Source organism: Ahaetulla prasina, chromosome 1 (genome assembly GCF_028640845.1).
Source record: "Ahaetulla prasina isolate Xishuangbanna chromosome 1, ASM2864084v1, whole genome shotgun sequence".
Taxonomy (NCBI): domain Eukaryota; kingdom Metazoa; phylum Chordata; class Lepidosauria; order Squamata; family Colubridae; genus Ahaetulla; species Ahaetulla prasina.
This window is the reverse complement of record NC_080539.1, coordinates 346,771,896-346,792,529: the sequence shown is the minus strand read 5'-3', so window position 1 is coordinate 346,792,529 and position 20,634 is coordinate 346,771,896. Positions and strand designations below refer to the sequence as shown.

The window sequence follows — 20,634 nt, the reverse complement described above, 5'->3', positions numbered from 1 at the left end:
ACCTCCTTGTTCCTTTCCCGCTCCTCTCTGCAGCCCCGCTTTTATTCCCGCCAGCAAGTAGGGGTGGAGGGAGGGGGAGAAACATGGCGTCGGCCGTGAGGAGAAGCGGGGCGGGCAAGAGCAGTCGCGGGTGCAGCCCAGCCAACCTCGTGAGGCGGCTGAGAGGAAGAGCGGCGCTCGCTGAGGCGACCTGGCTCGCTTTCCCGTCTCCCTAGCAGAAGCTCGGCCTTCTCATTTCTCTCAGGCCGCGCTCGCCTCGCGCCGCTCCACCGCCTCACAAAGCAGCTAGACCGGGGAGGGGGGAGAATGTATGCATGGAGGTGCTCGCTTGTCCCGTCCCCCCCCCCGGCATTTGGCTCTAGCGCAGCCTTGGCATAATAGGCATTTCCCCTCTAGTCGCCGACACCGACGGTATCTTTTTGTGTGTGCGCGCGCGTGCGTGTGCGCGCATTTCTTCATCTGCGTAATTATGCAGCCTCTAGAAAGGAGGGGGTGGGGAAGGGAAGCCTTTTGTTTGTTGTGACTCCTGCAGTTGCCAAGTGAGGAGGGGCGAACCGAGCTGCTCTTTTTTAGCCGGATCGTAGCTGCTGTGTATTTTTAGGCCACTGGCACTTTTTGACCATTTATTATATGTGCCTGAAAGCCTCAGCCAGCCTGCAAGTCGTTGCAACAACTCTGAAATATAAAGACAGGTAAGGTGATCAGTTAGAGCGGTGGATGTGAAAAAACAGAGCGAAGTGGCATTGTCACTTCTGGAATCGGCTCCTCAGAGTTGTGCTTTTAAGGTAGAGTTTGATGTCCCACTGTATAAGCCAGTGATGAAAACAACGAATCACACTTTCTGCATATCTGAATGGCACTGAGGCACACGTCTTCCTATTTTCTGGTTAACTGGCAACAATAAGGCGAGCTATAAACAAAAAGTTGGTTTTGACCAGTTGCTGTATATATTTAGATCTCCACAAACCTTCATATGTAGATATATCCTGATGTATGCTACCAATCTCATAGATGGAAGATGATCTTTGAAGCCTATGCCAGTAGCCCACTTTCTTACTTCAATATAAGTACAAAAGAATTTCATATGTAACTGATTTTGCTGCCTAGACAGTTAATCGTGTTGGTGTTTTTCTGTTCTATTAGATAAATATTTATTTTATATCCCAGCCTTTTTCTCAAAAATGCCTTTATCTTCACCATAAAGGATGGTTAGATTCTGTAAGGTCCATGGCTGAGTGAAGAACTGAAAATATATTAATAGATGTAGTCTGATCTAACAATAAGAATACTTTCCAGATTACAGTAACTCTAAATTTAGTGAGCCTTCTTGTGCCAATATAATGTGATTCAAAAATTTATCTTAAGAAAGAAAACATAACTTTTTTAGATGCCAGATCATGGCTTCAGGGGCACACTTAATCCCTCTAAAGAGTTTTAATACATAGATCTGTTTACAACGCCACTATACATTATACCCTTAAATGTATATAGGAACTCACATTTTAAAAAGTGTCCTCATGTAAGTCTCCCTTCCTGCTGGTTAGAACAGCTCAGGTTAAAATAGCTTTGTTGCTATTGCTTTTGGAAAAAGGAGTCATTTTCAACTGCTTTCCTGACAGGGAGAGCAAATTGATTTTCTTAGTTGATCAGCAGGACAAATTAAATTGGTTAATGCAGGATACTAAGGTGCATTGCAGTGGAGAGCGAGTCAGGATTAGAGATGTGTAAAACATTTTGGAATATTTTGGGCTTCAAACACTCCATCTTGAAACAATTATTTCCAGGTAGATTGTTCTAGCCTTATCAGAATTCCGATACTATTTCAACCCCGTTCAAAAACGGGCCAAAATAGGACCGGAACATTTCCAATAAAGGCACAACAGCTATTTTCAAGCTTGATGATTTCAAATTTCAAACATTTCACACTTCACAAATCAGGATAAGAAACAAGAACCTGTTGGGTCAGTAAACCTCCTAGAAGGTTTGAAAGGCACATTACATGTCCATGAGTGTCATATTGCTGATCCTTGGATCAAGCAGACCATGGAAAATTCATCAGGGAATGAGGTATGGAGTGGGAGATAAATTGTTAAAAGTATGTGTTCCCTTGAGAGTCAGGTTAATATCATACTGGTTTAAATTTATCGTGTTACATGGTATGAAAACCAGTATTCCGAAGAGCATTTATTAAGAAAGTCTTACATTTCTAGTTTCTCTGGGTTTTATAAGATAAATCATATTAAATATTATAGTAGAAAGCTTGGGAATTGCATTTCACTTTTTTACTAACGGGCAATTAAAAACAGGGCTAGAACAAGGTAATAAATTTTATTGAGTAGCTATCTTGATACTTCTTTATGGCTACAGAAAAGGCAGTTCTTGAGAATATATGACACATAATGTAGATTGAAAAAGTAGGCTAAAACATATGAGAAATGGTTGTGGGAACTGGCTATGTCTAGTCTAATGAAAAGGAGGATTGGGGTGACATGATAGCTGTCTTCCAATATTTGATAGCTGTCACTAAGAGGGGGTGAACAATCTACTCTGCAAAGCATATGGGGGAAAGATAAAAATGGAAACATAGCAAAGAGACTGTCAACCTAGAATCTAAAGAGAAATTTCCTGACAGTGAGAACAATTAATAAATGGAATGGCTTGCCTTCAGAGGTTGTGGATGCTCCATCACTAGATCTTTTTAAGAACATATTGGACAGCCATTTGTCCAGAGTATATAAGCTCTCCTGCTTAGGCAACTGGTTGGACTAGAAGACTGCCAAGATCCCTTCCAATTTTATTATTCTGTATTCTTAGATTCAGGACAAAGCAATATAGTAGAGATCATTGGGTTTTGAAAGAATGAATTAACGGAAGCTCTGATGTTTAAAGTGAGGCATGCATGAGTTTTCTAAAAAAAACCACTGCTTTATTGGCAATATTTGAAAAAGTAAACCTTTGGTAAAATTGCTTTCTTTCTTTTTGTGTTCTCTTTCCTTTTTAGAAAAATGATATTCAGCCAAAATTTGAGAAAATAATTATGGGCCCAGATGTGCCTCTATTGAATGACCACAAGCAAGAATTCCTGTTAAAGCGATTTCCACAGACCATTTTGGGTGGACCTCAATTTAAGTTAGGCTACTGTGCACCTTCTTACATCTATTTGAATCAGATTCTTCTCTTCTTGATACCATGGATTCTAGGTGGAATTGGGACACTTCTATATCAGTTAAATGTTCTGCAAGACTATTGCACAGCTGCACTTTCTGGAGGACTAATGCTTGTTGCAGCTATTATTGTTCAAGGAATAAACTTGTATGCCAGGCAAAAAACTGCACCTGTAGAAAGAATACATGTCCACAATATACTAATAGAGGAAGATGAGTGGGAGTTTTCTAGCTGTATAGGTTTAGAGACAATCAAATTTATTATTCCAGGCAAAAAATATATAATTAATATGTTTTTTCACTCACTTGTTGCTGGAGTACTATGTGGCTTAGGAACTTGGTATTTGCTGCCCAGCAGAATTGCCTCTTTGTACGGAGATAATATTGGAACAACCGTGGTGATCTTCATATTTGGATGGTTGACAGTGTGTATTGGAGAATATTCCTTAATTGTTAATACCGCTTCAGAGACGGCTACTTATCAAGCACTGGATACTTATGAAATTGTTCCTCTTATGAGACCATTCTACATTTTTGTCTTCATAGCAGTGGATCTTGCTCATAGGTAAAAAAATAATACAAATATTGATTTGTGCTCTTAAAAGGATCTCAATCTAGCTTTGTAACTGACTTGTTCGATGCACATGGGCTTATTTATAGATAATAAAAAGTAAATTTGTAATACAGTGAAATGTCAGCACAGCCGTATTGAATTTCCGTTCTAGAAATAATATTCTATTCTACTTCCATTTAGATTTGCTGATGTTGCAGCTTTAAAGTTGGTCAATCAGGTTATGCACATCATATTTTTGTCGTTGCCTCTCTTATGGACTTTGGGGATTCTGCCTCCACTGGATGCACTTTTCCTTTGGGGAATGGAACAAGTGCTGGAACTTGGGCTAGGGGGCTCACCTATGTCAAGTAATGTAAGGTAAACATTATTTTGCATAACTTCAGTATTTCCAGATAGTTAAGCATGTTAGCAACAATTTAAGAACCTTGTAGTATCTCAAATGTGAAGATATTTATTCTGGCATAAGTTTTCATGGAATATGACCAGTTCATAGCAGGGGTGAAATGCTACTGATTCGCTCCGGTTCAGGCAAAACGGTAGTAGCGGCATTGTGCAGTTTGGTGAACCAGTAGCGGTGGCGGCGCAATGTTCCATCCACCTGCCTGGACATCATTACTTCCTGGTTTTAACCAGGAAGTAACCTATTTTTGAGTCTCTGCGCATGTGCAGAGGATCTACAATCGGACCTGATGATGGCGCACACACTTCCGGTAGGGAAGGTAAGATTTCACCCCTGGTTCATAATCATATAATTATTAAGAGGCAGAATAATCCATTAGTGAAATCAGGTGAAATTGCCCACATTTTATTTTCTGGTGATTTCAGTAGTTATACTCCACACATACAAATCATTTAATCTCTTATATAAACAGCAGCCTGAATAAACAAAGCAGTTCATTTGTCCGATGAAATTTCCACAAAATATTATTAAAGGTGCTGAGATTCTGTATAAAGCAAAGTAATTTAGTTAGAGAACTTGTATACCAGGGGTGTCAAACTCGTGGGCTGTGGGCCGGATATGTCACGTGCTGGCCCTGCCCCTGCCCAGTTTAGCAAAGGGGGGAAAAGTCCCGATATGTCACGTGACGCCACTGTGATGGTACGAGTTTGACACCCCTGTTATACCTTCTCAGTTAAATGCAAGTATCCTAGCTTGTCTTGAGTCCTGAGTTCTAGACTTAGATTACTTCCTAATAGAACAGTTGAACAGATAAACCAATTATCATGGGAGGTATAAACTTCATCTGAATTGGTTATGTTCATGCAGAATCTGAAAAGTCTTCTATTGCGGATGTTGTAATTTGGATTCTTGTTTGGATAGAGTTATATAGATTTTTTTCCCAATTGTGTAATTTTATGTAGGCTGCTAAAATGTCTTCTAAATACTTTACATATTAAATCTGCAGGCCTTTGCTTAATCTGTATTTTTAGTACTGTATAACATGATGTTACCATATTATATGGTGTGTGTGTGTGTGTGTGTGTGTGTGTGTGTGTGTGTATATATATGTAGATCTTTGGTTATTCGGGTTTTCTTCCGCGTAAAATTGGAAGTGTCTTGGCGATGTTTCGACGAAGTCTCATTCGTCATCTTCAGGCTTCAGCTTCGTACTTCTGGGAGCTAGATTTTGCTCCCAGAAGTACGAAGCTGAAGCCTGAAGATGACGAATGAGACTTCGTCGAAACATCGCCAAGACACTTCCAATTTTACGCGGGAGAAAACCCGAATAATCTCCCTCAGGGACTGACTCTGGGGGGTGGGTGTTAGTTAAGTGGGAAAAAGTTAGTGAAAATAGATGAACTATTTGTACAAATTCTTTCTTTCATATATATTAATTTTTTTTATTACAGACTGCTAGCAATGTTTATCATTTCTTTGGGAACAGCTATTGCATCTTACTTCATCCCTAACACACTTGGTGTGGTTCTATTCATGACTGGATGTGGATTTATACTAAGTCTTAATCTAAATGAGATTGGATTAACCTTCAAATACACTATGATCAGCTTTTTAGCTTCCAGCAAATTTAAAAACACGTCTTCCTATAAAACACAATTTGTGTGGAAGGAATTAATGTTCTATTTCATTGTATTGACTTTTGCTCTTCTGGAAGCTGGCTTATTGCACTTCTTCCTTGGTTTTCAGACATTTTCCAAGACTAGTCTACAAAGTGTTATTAGTTACATATTGATAGTATTGCTTCTTGCTCTATGGATTCTCAGAGAGATTCAAACAGTGTATTTGTTTGGATTGTTCCAAAATCCCTTTTATCCAAAAGACCTAATGACAATGAATGTATCCGGAAGGAAAGAAAAGAACCTCAAGAAAATTGGTATGTTAAGAAAGATTTTACTCACTTTAGGTAAGAAATCTCAGTTTCTTCTTTTATATAAGTACACAAAAAGTAAAATGCATCTTGTGAAATTATGAAATAGGTTTAGAGCAAGGGGAAGGTGGTGGTGATCAGATCAGAAACTGAGTAAAAGCTTGTTTCCAAACTTTAGTTTCTGAAATTGATTTCTTCTCCCACCTTAAAATTTAATAGTTTTAATTTTAATCTAAAATTAAAAGTGGTTATTAGCCTAGGAAAGATTGAAGGTTTGCCTACAAACTTTGATTTTTGGGGGGGATGAACGGGTTATACACCCAGGATTTATCATATGCAAATAGAAGATGTAAATTCTGAGGTAAATTCTGGGAATTATTGGCCATTAGACAATGCTAGTATTATAGTTCATGCAAAAATACAACATTGTTTGAAATATGTTAGATCATCTGACTTCTCATTCATTAACCATGAAAGGAAAAATTGTTACCAAATATGTAACAATATATTGTTCAATTCCTAAAATGTTCTGGTTTCCTCAATCTACCACTTTTCAAAAGTTAGTGATAGAATAACCGTTTGATGTTGTATCAGGTTTGAAGCTAAAATTTATTTGATTTGATAATTTAGATATTACATTTATATTGTGACTCAGTACTGCTTTCTGAAATTAAAGATCCAAGTACTGAAATGATTATGAGACATCTGATTTCTGCAAAGTCCTCTCACAACACTTTAGAATTCTACATGCCAGAAAAAATTTTCAGTATTCCATTTTCCAAAATACTACATTACAAACACTAGAGAGCATCACTTTTATTTATTTGGCCATTTATACATATTCCACTGTTCTCTCAATAAGTGACATTTGTATAAAAAAAAAAGAACATGAGAAAACTTTATAAATTATTTAGTCGTTGCTTCCCTTTTTACCTTGCCAAAGAATTTGAAAGAGAAATCAGAAACAAAATAAAAATCAGAGGATCATACAAAAACTGAATAGAGCTATTTATGCAGTTGAAGGTTTTATACATAGTTCTTTGTATAAGAAAAACATTCTTGTGTCTTTTTCTTTTATAATTTCAGTTTCACCGTTTGCTATGATAGCATTTCTTTCCATAGACAATTCTCTACATCATCTTTCATCCATATATATTTCCATTGGATTTTCAAGAAGCTTTAGAATGGTAAATTTCAAGTATTTTATGCTTTTTATAAGATAACCCAATATCTTGCAATGTAACCACTGAACCTATTAAATAAAAGACAAGAACTCATTCTAATTAGAAATCAGTACTTGATCCCATGAAATCGAAATTGTAGAGAATTTTTTGTGTGTAAATTAGGACCAGTATTAAATTTAGATATCTCTAGTTAAAGGGTTTTGGATAGCATTGCTCAAACATGGCACTTTTTGGCCTCTGACACTAATACAAAAGTAAGGATATGTTTTTAGAATGATTATGTATAGAATCTTAGGATTTGGTAAATATTGATACAATAATATTCCATTAACAACCAAAACTCATTATACTCAGCGAATTACTGTTTTAATTCAGATGCATACCACAGCAAGCAGCCACACATAGGTGAAACCTGGCTGAATTTGAATTCTAGAAAGGGTCATCCTAATTAGTATTTGCCTAGGGAAACCACCTATGATTTTAATGGCTGTTAGTTAGATGGGGAAATTTAAAAGCATACAGGTACCCTTCAGTTAATGAACATTTGTTCAGAAACAGTTCAAAGTTACAACAGTGTTAAGCAAGTAGGCTTACAGCCAGGGCTCAAAGACATGGCCATCACAGTGTCCCCTCAGTCATGTGTTCGCAATTTGGGTGGTTCAGCAACAAGCTCGCAATTATGAGGGTTGTAGCATCTTGCGGCCATTTGATTGTCATTTTTGACTACCACTGCTGGCTTCTCACAACCAAAATTAATGAGGAAATGGCAGGTGGTTGCAATTAGCATACACATATTCCATTGTTTGCTTTGATGCCTGGACTTGCTTGGGATGCAAGATCGTGGAGAGGCCGGTAGGTTTTAGGCAATATTGTTTTATTGTTCTGATAAAACAGAACAATGAGCTTGATCAGTCATGTAAAGTGTATCTTATATCTGTATGATGAAAATACTTGTTTTAGGTGTGGCAAGATACGGAGCATGCTCTGTTGGATATGGTGGTAGTGTCTGCAGTGCAGTTGCTGGTGTTCCCTACTGATCTCTGGTGGAACAAAAGCATTGATACAGGAATTAGACTCTTGCTGGTAAAATGCCTTTATTTATCATTTTACTTATGTAGGTTGAATCCCCATTTGAGAAACAAACTCGAACCAAAGTGATAGGGAACTACACTTACCGGATAAAAAAGTCTATTTTTTAAAAAAAATACAACAGTGGAATGCAGTCCATTAATAAGAGTTGCCTACAGAAGTTGTGGGTGCTCCAACACTGGAGGTTTGTAACAAGAGATTGGAAAACCATTTGTCTGAAATGGTACAGGTAGTTCTCAACTTACAACTACAATTGAGCCCAAAATTTATGTTGCTAAGTGAGAAATTTGCTAAGTGAGTTTTGCCCCGTTTTACGATTTTTCTTGTCACGTTTGTTAAGTGAATCACTGCAGTTGTTAAATTAGTAACATGGTTGTTAAGTGAATTTGGTTTCCCCATGACTTTGCTTGTCAGAAAGTTGTAAAAGGGGATCACATGACTTATGACTGCAACCATCGTAAATATGAGTCAGTTGTCAAGCATTGAATGTAAATCACATAACCATGGGGATACTGCAACGGTCATAAGTGTGAAAAATGATCATAAGTCGCTATTTTTAGTGCCATTGTAACTTCAAATGGTTACTAAATGAGCTATTGTAAGTTGAGGACTACCTGTATAGGTTTTCCTGCTTGAGCAGGGGGGTGGACCAAAAGACCTCCAAGGTCTCTTCCAACTCTGTTATTCTAATTATTTCATTAGCAAATGTAGATTTTGTTGGCTAAATTGGATGATAGATGATTTTCGTCTAGTATCCAAAATAATTTAGTCTTCTCTGGAACAGACTTTGACCTCACACTGCAGGTTATAGGGATAGAAAGGAAGAACAAATCTTATTGCACTAGCCAAAAGACATTAGTATGATGTTGAACTTCATTCAGATTTGAAATAAACGTGAAATAGTAAAATTTTAAGTTGTTGCTGAGAAAAATAAATCTGCCACTCAGTGACAAGGCTTGAATAGTTCAATATATTTGTAATTATTCTGGTATCAGTGAAACTATCCTGTTCTTCATAATCACTTGAGCAAGGCCTCCAATAGATTATTTTTGAAATTGCGCAGATTCATGTAGGTGTGCATAACTGATACAGTTTTGGTCAAATTTTAGAGTATGACCATTCAGATCTTAATTAAACTCTGACATCTGGCATACATTCCGATTTGCCTACTTCAGTTAATCTGGGAAAAGCCTTCTGGTTTTTCAAAAGCAGCCTCACATCATTCTCTATTGGCAAAGTTAATTTCCTCTTTCTACCTTTCCTTCAAAATCAATTCAGATTCTTCAATTGAAGTTCAGAAAACTTGAGTCTGCTTTACTAATAAAAGTTCAGGGTCTTTCATGAATACTCCAAATGCTTTAGAAAAATGAAATCCCATGAAGAAGCATATAAATGAAGGAAATACATTATTGCTATTTCTCTCTTATTAGGTTGGAATTATTCGGAGTCGGCTGTTTCAATTTGTTTCAAAATTGCAATTTGCCATTACTGTTCTCTTGACATCGTGGACAGAAAAAAAACAACGCCGGAAATCCACAGCTACTCTGATTACACTGAACATTGCTTTCTTTCCAATTGTATTGGCCATTATAGTGCTCTCTTCATTGCTTTCTTCTCCCTTGCTATCACTTTTTAGTCTCCCAATATTTTTGATAGGCTTTCCAAGACCAGTCCGAAGCTGGCCAGGACCTGTGGGCATGATGGCCTGCATAGGTCCTGATGCTGTATATTATCAACAGATGATTCCAAGTTTAAGGACAGCATTGCAGTCAGCATTCTCAACAGGCAGGTTAGGTAAGTTAAAACTTGGCTCATGAGACCAGCTGATCAAGTATCCATGAACTTGCCCTCAACTGCAAAGGAATCTGCTGCAAGTTTCTAGACACAGCAGGACTGATTTACAGGCTCTTGTATGATAATCTCATAGATGTAGGAACAGGGGTGGGATTGAGAAATTTCAGCAACCAGTTAGCTGATTGGTTGCTGGGTGGGTGTGGCCATGGAGGCGTGGCCGACTTGGCGTCCTGCAGGAGGCATTCCTCAAGCCTGGGGAGGGCGAAGACTGCCTCCCCTGGGTACCGGAAGCCCTCTGGATGCTGGAAATGGGCCCGTTTCCTGACTTCTGGTACTTCTAGTCTTCTGGTACTTCTAGTCAGCCCGTTTTTCACCCTCCCCAGGCTCCAGAGGCTTTCCTGGAGGTTCCAGGAGGGTGAAAACAGCTTTCCCCAGGCTCCAGAGGCCAGAAATGGGCCTGTTTCCGAATTTCTGGTACTTCCAGTCAGCCCGTTTTTTGCCCTCCCAGGGCCTCCACGCGCACATTGCACTTAATCTGGCATCCAAAATGGGCCACGTGGAGACTCCTGGGAGGGGCGGGGTCAGCCAGTCCTTAGAACAACCCGTTCGGCGAACCAGATTAAAATTAACATCCGGTTCTCCCGAACCAGTCCGAACCGGCTGAGTCCCACCCCTGTGTAGGAAATTATTTGCTGCTATAATAATCTGAGTGAAATTTCAATATCAAAGTGAATGCACTCTTTTTGCTCAGCAGTCCTAAAAAGGCTATTTAATTTTAATGACATAAAGGCAGGTTTCTTGAATTCATTTTTAGGCTATTCTGAAACTCAAGATTTTCAGCTGTGATAGTTTGGGCATGATTGGAAATTTACTAATGACTGATATATCCCTCAGCCATTCAGTTGCTTCAGATTGTGAGATGAGTGACAAATAAATTTAATAATAATGACTACAGGTATATCAAAGAAGAAATTAATGTAACATTATATTAAACACAATAGTGGGTTTTTACTTTAATATATATTTGTAATTAATATTTTGCAGAAAATTGCAAAACTGTATTAAATTCCAGCAGAAATGCCTGAAAATGATATAGTTATCAAAATTTTAACTAATTCTTTTGTCACTGAGATATTTCAGGAATAGCGTTTTTATCATTATAAGGTTCTATTTCTGTTATAAAACTATCACATTTATTACAATTTCTAAGCAGTAAAATACCTGAAAAAATGCAAGCTCTTCTAGCCATGTATCTAGAATTCATATCTATAATAAGCTTCACATAGTGATTTTAAACTGAATCCATAATGCAGTCTAGTTTGTTCATATACCACTTTTCCAACTTGTGTTATTACATTATATAATCAATTTTTATTAAGATGTGGACAGTGTATATCAAAATATCCTTGAGTAAAAGCTAATCCATATTTGGGGATTCTTGTTTCCAAAGGTTTCTGTTCATCTGGATCCCACTATTTGTGCCGATTTCAAGACAGATTAATATGGATCCTTGTTTTAGAAAGAGGCTATACTTACTGTTGTCTCAATATCAAGGCAAGTAGCATTAAAAGCATGTGTTGTTTTGCTGTAGTTCCTTTACATATTAGTAGAAATCACCATACTTCTTAATAGTACAACATGTATATGAACTAGCTTTCTAATATAACTGAAAAGAGTTGAAAATAAAAGCTTATTTGATTCACTTAAAATCAGTTTAATTTTCTGTTAAGTCAAAAACAACAGCCGTTTTCGCTAGTTTCTATTTAAGAGGTTGTTGTATTTTCTGACTACATATACAATACCCTATTATTCTCTCAAATGTCATGTTTAGAAACTAGCCAAATTTGTGTCACCATTGAGTTAGAGAACAATAGTATACCAAAACAAAAAGCCGAGGGTTGGACTAGAAGCCTTCCAAAGTCCCTTCCAACTCTGTTATTCTATTTGTGGTCTTCCATCAAATAAAGTATACCAAACAAATACAGATGGGGTGGTGGGAGAGGGTATCGAGTAAGACAGAGGTGTCAAACTGGTGACCCACCCGGCCGGATGCGTCATTGCAGGCCACACCAACCCTAGTTCTGCATCACAATACGTCACGTGATGGTAATGTGACATGGGGAGTTTGACACCCATGCAGTAAGAGCTTGGATACATGGATGAAAGTTAATCATAATACTGAGGGGTCCTTGGTGGTCTCTCAGCTTCCTTGTTTTCTTGCAGACGTTTCATTACCCTAACTAGGTAACATCATCAGTGCTAGTAAGGAAAGCTATTTGCTATCAGTTTACATTCTGGTCTGCCTTTCTGTGTGGGTGGGAGTGATCGTAGAGATTCTTTGATAACTGATGGCTCTTTGGCAGTTCCTTAATTGGGATATTGCTTATTTGATTGTTGGTTTGAAATAAACCTTGGAGTTAATCTATGCTGATCTGAGTGCTGATTACTGGTGGAGAGGTGCTGGAGTCTGGTTGATTGTCTCTTTTGCATAGTCTAAAGATATAGTTAGTGTCTATGTGTCTATTGATGGCTGATTTGTCAGAATGCCAGGCTCCTAGAAATTCCCTGGCATTATAACCAATCATAATACTCCATGCTGCAGTCTTTTACACTTTTATTGTTCCTTCCTCCAAATACTTGTTGCTTTCTCACTTTATCTGTAATAATCACAAAGAGGAATTTCTGAGAAAGTAACTGGTCCAATGTGCTTCATAGCTACGAAAGAATTCCTGTCTGAATATTCTCTTATGCTCCAATCATTCCAGTCTGGTAACACTTTATAGCTATGATGTGGTTACAATTGCCTATCTAGCAATTATCACTATATTCCACCGCTCATCTATACTTTTAATTGTTGGTACTATATAATAATATAGAATTGTGGTATATTTTTATTCTTAGAAAGTAAAGGATAATAGATTTAGTTTAGGGGTACAAACTAATTCTGCAATTTCTGACTTCTTTGTGTAGGGTAAGAAAATTCTTATTTAATAACCTTTGTACTATTATCTAACCTTTACTTATTTATTTATTTATTTAATCAAATTTTTATACCGCCCTATCTCCCAAAGGACTCAGGGCGGTTTACAGCCAGATAAAAATACAGAAATCATACACAATAAAAACTAATTAAAAAACTTATTTAAATAGGCCAAAATTTAAAATTACAATTAAAATGATCAAACCCCATTACCTAAAATTAATAATTAACCCCAGTTAAAATTAAATAAAACTTTTTAAACTTTTAGTCCAGTCCCTCTTGGATAAATAAATGCGTTTTCAGCTCACAGCGAAACGTCCGAAGATCAGGCGCTTGGCGTAAACCAGGGGGAAGTTCGTTCCAAAGCGTAGGAGCTCCCACAGAGAAGGCCCTGCCCCTGGGGGCCGCCAGCCGACATTGTTTGGCGGACGGCACCCTGAGAAGACCCTCTCTGTGTGAGCGTACGGGTCGGTGGGAGGCATGAGGTGACAGCAGGCGGTCCCGTAAGTACCCGGGCCCTAAGCCATAGAGCGCTTTAAAGGTGGTAACCAAAATCTTAAAGCGCACCCTAAAGACCACAGGAAGCCAGTGCAGACTGCGTAGTAGTGGTGTTACATGGGAGCAACGAGTGGCTCCCGTTACTACCCGCGCAGCTGCATTCTGGACTAGCTGCAGCCTCCGGGTGCACTTCAAGGGGAGCCCCATGTAGAGAGCATTGCAATAGTCCAAACGAGATGTAACCAGAGCGTGAGTGACCGTGCATAAGGCATCCCGGTCAAGGAAGGGGCGCAACTGGCGGACCAAGCGTACTTGGTAAAAGGCCCTCCTGGAGAAGGCCGCCAGATGATCATCGAACGACAGCCGCCCATCCAGGAGGACACCCAAGTTGTGCACCCTTTCCATTGGGGCCAATAACTCGCCCCCAACAGTCAGCCGCGGTTGCAGCTGACTGTACTGGGGTGCCGGCATCCACAGCCACTCCGTCTTGGAGGGATTGAGCTTGAGTCTGTTTCTCCCCATCCAGACCCGTACGGCTTCCAAGCACCGGGACAGCACTTCGACGGCTTCATTGGGGTGGTCCGGGGTGGAAAAGTACAGCTGAGTGTCATCAGTGTACAGATGGTAACTCACCCCGAAACCATTGATGACCTCACCCAGCGGCTTCATATAGATGTTGAACAGGAGAGGTGAGAGAATCGACCCCTGAGGCACCCCACACGTAAGGCGCCTCGCGGACGATCTCTGCCCCCCTGTCAACACCATCTGTGACTGGTCAGAGAGATAGGAGGAGAACCACCGATAAACGGTGCCTCCCACTCCCAAACTCTCCAACCGGTGCAGCAAGATACCATGGTCGATGGTATCGAAAGCCGCTGAGAGATCTAATAGGACCAGGGCAGAGGAACAACCCCTATCCCTGGCCCTCCAGAGGTCATCCACCAACGCGACCAAAGCTGTCTCCGTACTATGACCGGGCCGGAAGCCGGACTGGAATGGGTCTAGATAGATAGCTTCATCCAGGTACTGGGGAAGCTGCCATGCAACTACACTCTCTACAACCTTCGCGACAAAGCGAAGGTTGGAGACTGGACGGTAATTCCCCAAAATAGCTGGGTCCAGGGAGGGCTTCTTGAGGAGGGGTCTCACCACCGCCTCTTTCAAGGCAGCGGGGAAAACCCCTTCCATCAATGAAGCATTTATAATTCCCCGGAGCCAGCCTCGTGTCACCTCCTGAGTAGCCAGTACTAACCAGGAGGGACACGGGTCCAGTAAACATGTAGTTGCATGTAACCTCCCCAGCAGCCTGTCCACATCCTCGAGAGCCACAGAATCAAACTCATCCCAAACAACCTCAACAAGACACGACTCCGTCATCTCGCCTGGAACATCGCAATTTTGGTCCAGACTATCCCGAAGCTGAACGATTTTATCGTATAGATAACTGTTAAACTCCTCAGCACATCCCTGTAAGGGGTCATCCCGTCCCTCCTGATGAAGGAGGGAACGGGCCACCCGAAACAAGGCGGCCGGGCGGTTATCTGCCGATGCAATGAGGGTGGAAACGTAAGAACGTTTCGCCTCCCTCATTGCCACTAGGTAGGTCTTAGTAAAAGACCTCACTAGTGTCCAATCAGCCTCGGAACGGCTAGACCTCCAGGTGCTCTCTAGGCGTTTTCTCTTGCGTTTCATCTCCCTCAGCTCGTCGGAAAACCAAGGAGCCAATTGAATCTACGCTGGGTCAGAGGCCGCAAAGGCACGACATGGTCCAGAGCCCCAGCCGCGGCCCGTTCCCAGGCCGCAACTAGTTCTTCAGCTGTGCCGTGGGCAAGATCCTCGGGAAACGGCCCAAGCTCCGTCCGGAACCTCTCAGGGTCTATCAGGCGCCTGGGACGGAACCAACGCATTGGCTCCGTCTCCCTGCAGTGGTGAGCAGCGGTCCGAAAGTCTAGGCGAAGGAGAAAATGATCTGACCATGACACCGGTTCCATCACTAAATCTCCTAATTCCAGATCATTAAACCATTGTCCAGAGATAAAAATCAAGTCTAGTGCGCCTCCCCCAGTATGTGTAGGGCCATCATTTACTTGAACCAGGTCCAAGGCCGTCATGGAAGCCTGGAACTCCTGAACCACCGTTGATGACAAGCCGGCCGATGGCAAGTTGAAATCCCCCATGACCAAAAGTCTGGGGATCTCAACCGCCATCCCGGCAAGCACCTCTAGTAGCTTAGGCAGGGCTGTAGTCACGCAGCAAGGAGCCAGGTACGCGATCAACAGACCCATCTGATTCCTATGGCCCCACTTCACAAGGAGGGATTCACAACCAGCTATCTGAGGCACAGTGGACTCCCTCGGCTCTAGGCTCTCTTTAATCACAACCGCCACCCCCCCACCCCTACCTTGGGCCCTCGGCTGATGGAATGCATGGAAACCTGGAGGGCACAGCTCAACCAGGGGTACACCCCCCTCTGTGCCCAACCAGGTCTCCGTAATGCCCGCAAAGTCCGCGGACTCCCTCTGAATAAGATCACAAATCAAGGGAGCCTTATTAGCCATGGACCGGGCATTGCACAACATCAGTCGAAGACCCAAGCCCTGAGGATCCTGACCATCCGGGGAACGAGTAAGGACTTGGAGAAATGGAGGAAAGCAAGATAAAAAAGAGGGGGGGGAATTTTTTTTATTTTTCCTTCTCCACTACTTCCAGCTTGACTTTCCTTCTGTGTTATATAAAATGAAGGAATTGGATATGGGGCTAATTACAAAATGTCATTGTTTGTTTTTAGCACTTTTAATTCCATTTCTCTAGTAAAAATGTCACAGATACAATTAATCAAACGCATCTTGAAAGTCATCTCGGGTAACAAAAGCAAGAATATTATCTAACATTAAAGATTCTCATAATTGTCCCGTGTAAGTTGATACTGAGGTATTTTGTAAAGTTGTACACACTCTGAAAATGATTAAGTATCATTTAAACTTCACTTTATTTTTAATTCTAAGCAAATTCCGTAGAACAGCGGCACCTTTTTGCAAGTTTAAACCAAATCCTAAAAAGGTTGGACGATTTTAATCACTAGCACAGAGGAACTGTTTTTGTACAAGGTTGGAATGCTTTTTTTTAATTGTTTTTAAATTATGCACCACCTTAGGTATCACCATGTGATAATCATAGTACAAATCTAAACCCTTGCTCTGGGTTTAAATGGGAAACAAAGAAAGAAATAGAAAAGGAGCATCATGTTTTAATATGGCTTATATTATGTCAAACTTGCCGCCCATGGGCCGAATGTGTCATGCATTGTCCACACCCATGCCCGGTTTAGCAAACGGGGAAAAAGTCTCGATATATCACGTGATGCCACCATGACGACACGAGTTTGACACCCCTGGTTTATATGGTTAGCATTGATGATCTTTTCTCCTCCCTCTTCTTCCACGTTGTTTTCATTCTTCTAATTCCAGATTGTTTTACTAACCAAATCAAGAAGTGTTGTAAATAGTATTATCCTCAACATTATGATTTGGTATGGGTCAGTAAATTGGTATGCATTCAACCTATATCTGAAGCATTGTGCTGCTAGGTGTCTATAAAAGTATTTGAAACATCTTGGGTGTTGGTGTGTTTTTTTCCCTTTTAATCCAGGGTTTAGAGTTGCAGGAAACCTCCTGTCATACTGCTGAAGCTCACAGAGTTGATGATATCTTTGCGACGGCCTTTGAACATCAGGAACATAAGATGTTCTCCTTCAACCCTCATTTTGGAAATATTTTAACACCTTGTGCTGTTCTTCCTGTAAAACTCTACTCAGATGCCAGAAATACCTTATCTGGAATAATTGATTCCCCTGAAAATCGGAAGCAGTTGAAAGAAGACTTCCTAAAAGTACTCTTATGGATGCTAATCCAGTATTGTTATAAGAAATCAAAAACACCTAGACCTCTTGAAAAGATATCTAAACCACAACAGGAGTATTCTTCAGCAGGACCGTCTGAAGTTTTAAATAAGGCAGTAGAAAGACCAGATTCATGGAAAGATGAAGATGGACTCAGTGTGGAATCTACAGAAGAGTGGACTGATGACAGCAATCTCTTTGATGATGAACCTAGCAAAAAAACATTAAAAACAAATGTCCCAGTACCACAAGATGGTTCCCCAAGACCTTTCTATTCTCTTCCAGGCTCAGTAGAAATACATACCACAAATGATGAAGTACTTGAAGTAGCCAGTGTGAATAAACTCTATAAAACTGTTGTTCTTGGTCTTCCTGTTGTAGATGTTGGAAAACACTGGGGAAATATGGGTTCATCCCCTATTAAATTCAGTAACTTCTATTCTGAGTTGTTAAGCATTCCTGAAGAATGGAGAACTGCACCATTATCAGCTGCCAAATTAAATCAGATGAAGCAGAAGTTTCCAATAGAGTGGTATCATTTTTTACTTGGCCAGCTAGACCTATTTCATTTGAAAGAAAATCCTTCGAATTTACTCAAAGATCTTTTTAAAGACACTGCTTTGAAGGATTTGTATGTCCAGAGTGCCTTATCCTGTTATATTGCAATGTTTGGATTAGATGATACTATTGTTTCTCCTGGTCATATTTTCAGAGCCTACAATGGAAACCTTCCATGGTCAATCTGTTTGGACTGGTTAATAGGAAAACAAGAGTTATATCAATTAACACTAAAAACATTCAGGTAATTAATTTTTTTGCCATGTATGTGTATACATTTGAACTAGACTGTGTTGTTTCTGTTTGTCACATAATATATGTGAGTATATATATATAATATTTATTTATTTATTTTGTCATGTTTATTTTTTTTATTTTTATTTTTTTTATTGGCCAAGTGTGATTGGACACACAAAGAATTTGTCTTGGTGCATATGCTCTCAAGAAAAGATACGTTCATCAAGGTACAACATTTACAACACAATTGATGGTCAATATATCAATATAAATCATAAGGATTGCCAGCAACAAGTTATAGTCATACAGTCATAAATGGAAAGAGATTGGTGATGGGAACTATGAGAAGATTAATAGTAGTGCAGATTCAGTAAATAGTTTGACAGTGTTGATGGAATTATTTGTTTAGCAGAGTGATGGCCTTCGGGAAAAAACTGTTCTTGTGTCTAGTTGTTCTGGTGTGCAGTGCTCTATAGCGTCGTTTTGAGGGTAGGAGTTGAAACAGTTTATGTCCAGGATGCGAGGGGTCTGTAAATATTTTCACGGCCCTCTTGATTCGTGCAGTATACAGGTCCTCAATGGAAGGCAGGTTGGTAGCAATTATTTTTTCTGCAGTTCTAATTATCCTCTGAAGTCTGTGTTTTTCTTGTTGGGTTGCAGAACCGAACCAGACAGTTATAGAGGTGCAAATGACAGACTCAATAATTCCTCTGTAGAACTGAATCAGCAGCTCCTTGGGCAGTTTGAGCTTACTGAGTTGGCGCAGAAAGAACATTCTTTGTTGTCCTTTTTTAATGATGTTTTTGATGTTAGCTGTCCATTTTAGATCTTGCGATATGATAGAACCTAGAAATTTGAAGGTTTCTACTGTTGATACTGTGTTGTCTAGTATTGTGAGAGGTGGAAGTATGGAAGGGTTTCTTATGTTGTGTATATTGGAGGTGGTGACCCTTTGAGAGCTGTATGCAACAAAATTTCATTTTAATGTATGCCGATTAGTGTACATTTAAAGTGACAAAGTAGTTATTCTAAGTCTAAAATATGAATAATATTCTGGATACAAATATTCTGAATATAAATATTATTCTAATTTAAGATACGAATAATATTCTGGCTATAAAACAAATATGTGCGTTATATATATAGTCATATAAAAGCAACACAAGTCAAATTTGTCTCTCAGTGCCTTCATGGACACAACTATGCCATTTACAGTTTCTCACTCCTAGTATTCTTGGATGTCCCCCATCCACATGCTAATCAAAATCATTCTCATCCCTGGTAAGCATCTAAGCCTAGGCAAGGCCAGCTAGATCATGCCAGCTGAAGAAACATATATCCTACATATGATTTGGGAGCGAGGTGTTTCTGAATCATGGTCTGAAGCTGTCCCTGTTAGTTTGTCAGAGGCCAAAGGGGTAAAGATGAGAAGGCACATCCCAAAAAGTGTCCATGTGTATACATAGCATTTCTGTGCTAATAAAGTCTCCCAGGCAAGATTTTGATTTTGAAGGATGTACTTTTTAATACAGCAGCCTTGTGGGATGGACGGTGTAGTATTTCAGGTACATATTCTTTGTAAAAGCCCTACAGGTAGAATAGAAAGGGGCATTCTGAAAATGCTATTGTTCATTAAGTCAAAGAAAGTAAACTCTCAAAAACTTCAGAACAGGAGAGAGAGCAGTATCACATACTAAAAATAGTATTGGTGAATTTTTAAAATAACTACTCTAAGGGATTCATTTTTATAATACTGTAGCAGAAGTGCTATTGCTTTGTAATGAAATCTCACTAATGTGTTCCTGAAATTCTCAGTGACAAAGCTTTCTTATATTCTTGTGGCAAGAAAATAAATGTATTGCATAAGAGTCAAGTCGTTTCTTATGCACAAACACAGTTAGGAGGCAGATCATTGTGTTATGTGACACCCAGTGCAATATATAAACATCAGCAGATGCATAGATGTGGATTGTTTGCCCAGTGAAATTCAACGAAAGATTATAAAATATAACTTTTAAATTATGCGCAAGAATCACTTGGCAATTGACTGCTTTACTCATCTACTCCAGAGGCTATTGCTGTCCAGACCACTTGGTTTGAAATAATGGTAGATGTATGTACCTCCTGACAACATTCACTTTGTGCAAGTGTTCAATGACAGAGGAATTGTTGAGATGTCTTTTCGGTGTGAAATTGCTAGAAAATTGTTCATGTTCAAAGCAATTTTAAATTTTGCTTTGATTAGCAAATAAGATGCCATGCCCAACCAGATGAATATGTGCTGCCTGATAAATGCTTAATGAAAATGTAGAGCTAAGTCAACATATTAGA

At 39.7% G+C, this 20,634-nt stretch overlaps 1 protein-coding gene across 5 annotated transcripts in view; it reads left to right on the top strand.

The window, feature by feature from the left end:
* Positions 1-20,634, top strand: part of PCNX4 (pecanex 4) — a 30,758-nt gene that overhangs the window by 7,474 nt on the left and 2,650 nt on the right. The window contains exons 1-10 of one of the 5 annotated variants that reach the window (XM_058162943.1): positions 34-692; positions 3,002-3,729; positions 3,919-4,095; positions 5,590-6,071; positions 7,152-7,252; positions 8,210-8,332; positions 9,769-10,132; positions 11,583-11,686; positions 17,259-18,310; positions 18,465-18,530. In XM_058162943.1, the coding sequence (XP_058018926.1) occupies positions 3,038-3,729; positions 3,919-4,095; positions 5,590-6,071; positions 7,152-7,252; positions 8,210-8,332; positions 9,769-10,132; positions 11,583-11,686; positions 17,259-18,310; positions 18,465-18,530 (3,161 nt within the window). In that variant the 5' untranslated portion in view covers positions 34-692; positions 3,002-3,037. Of the gene's footprint in view, positions 1-33; positions 693-3,001; positions 3,730-3,918; positions 4,096-5,589; positions 6,102-7,151; positions 7,253-8,209; positions 8,333-9,768; positions 10,133-11,582; positions 11,687-17,258; positions 18,311-18,464; positions 18,531-20,634 lie in introns of those variants that run through there. The other 4 variants (XM_058162941.1, XM_058162942.1, XM_058162945.1 and 1 more) reach the window with 4 other exon arrangements.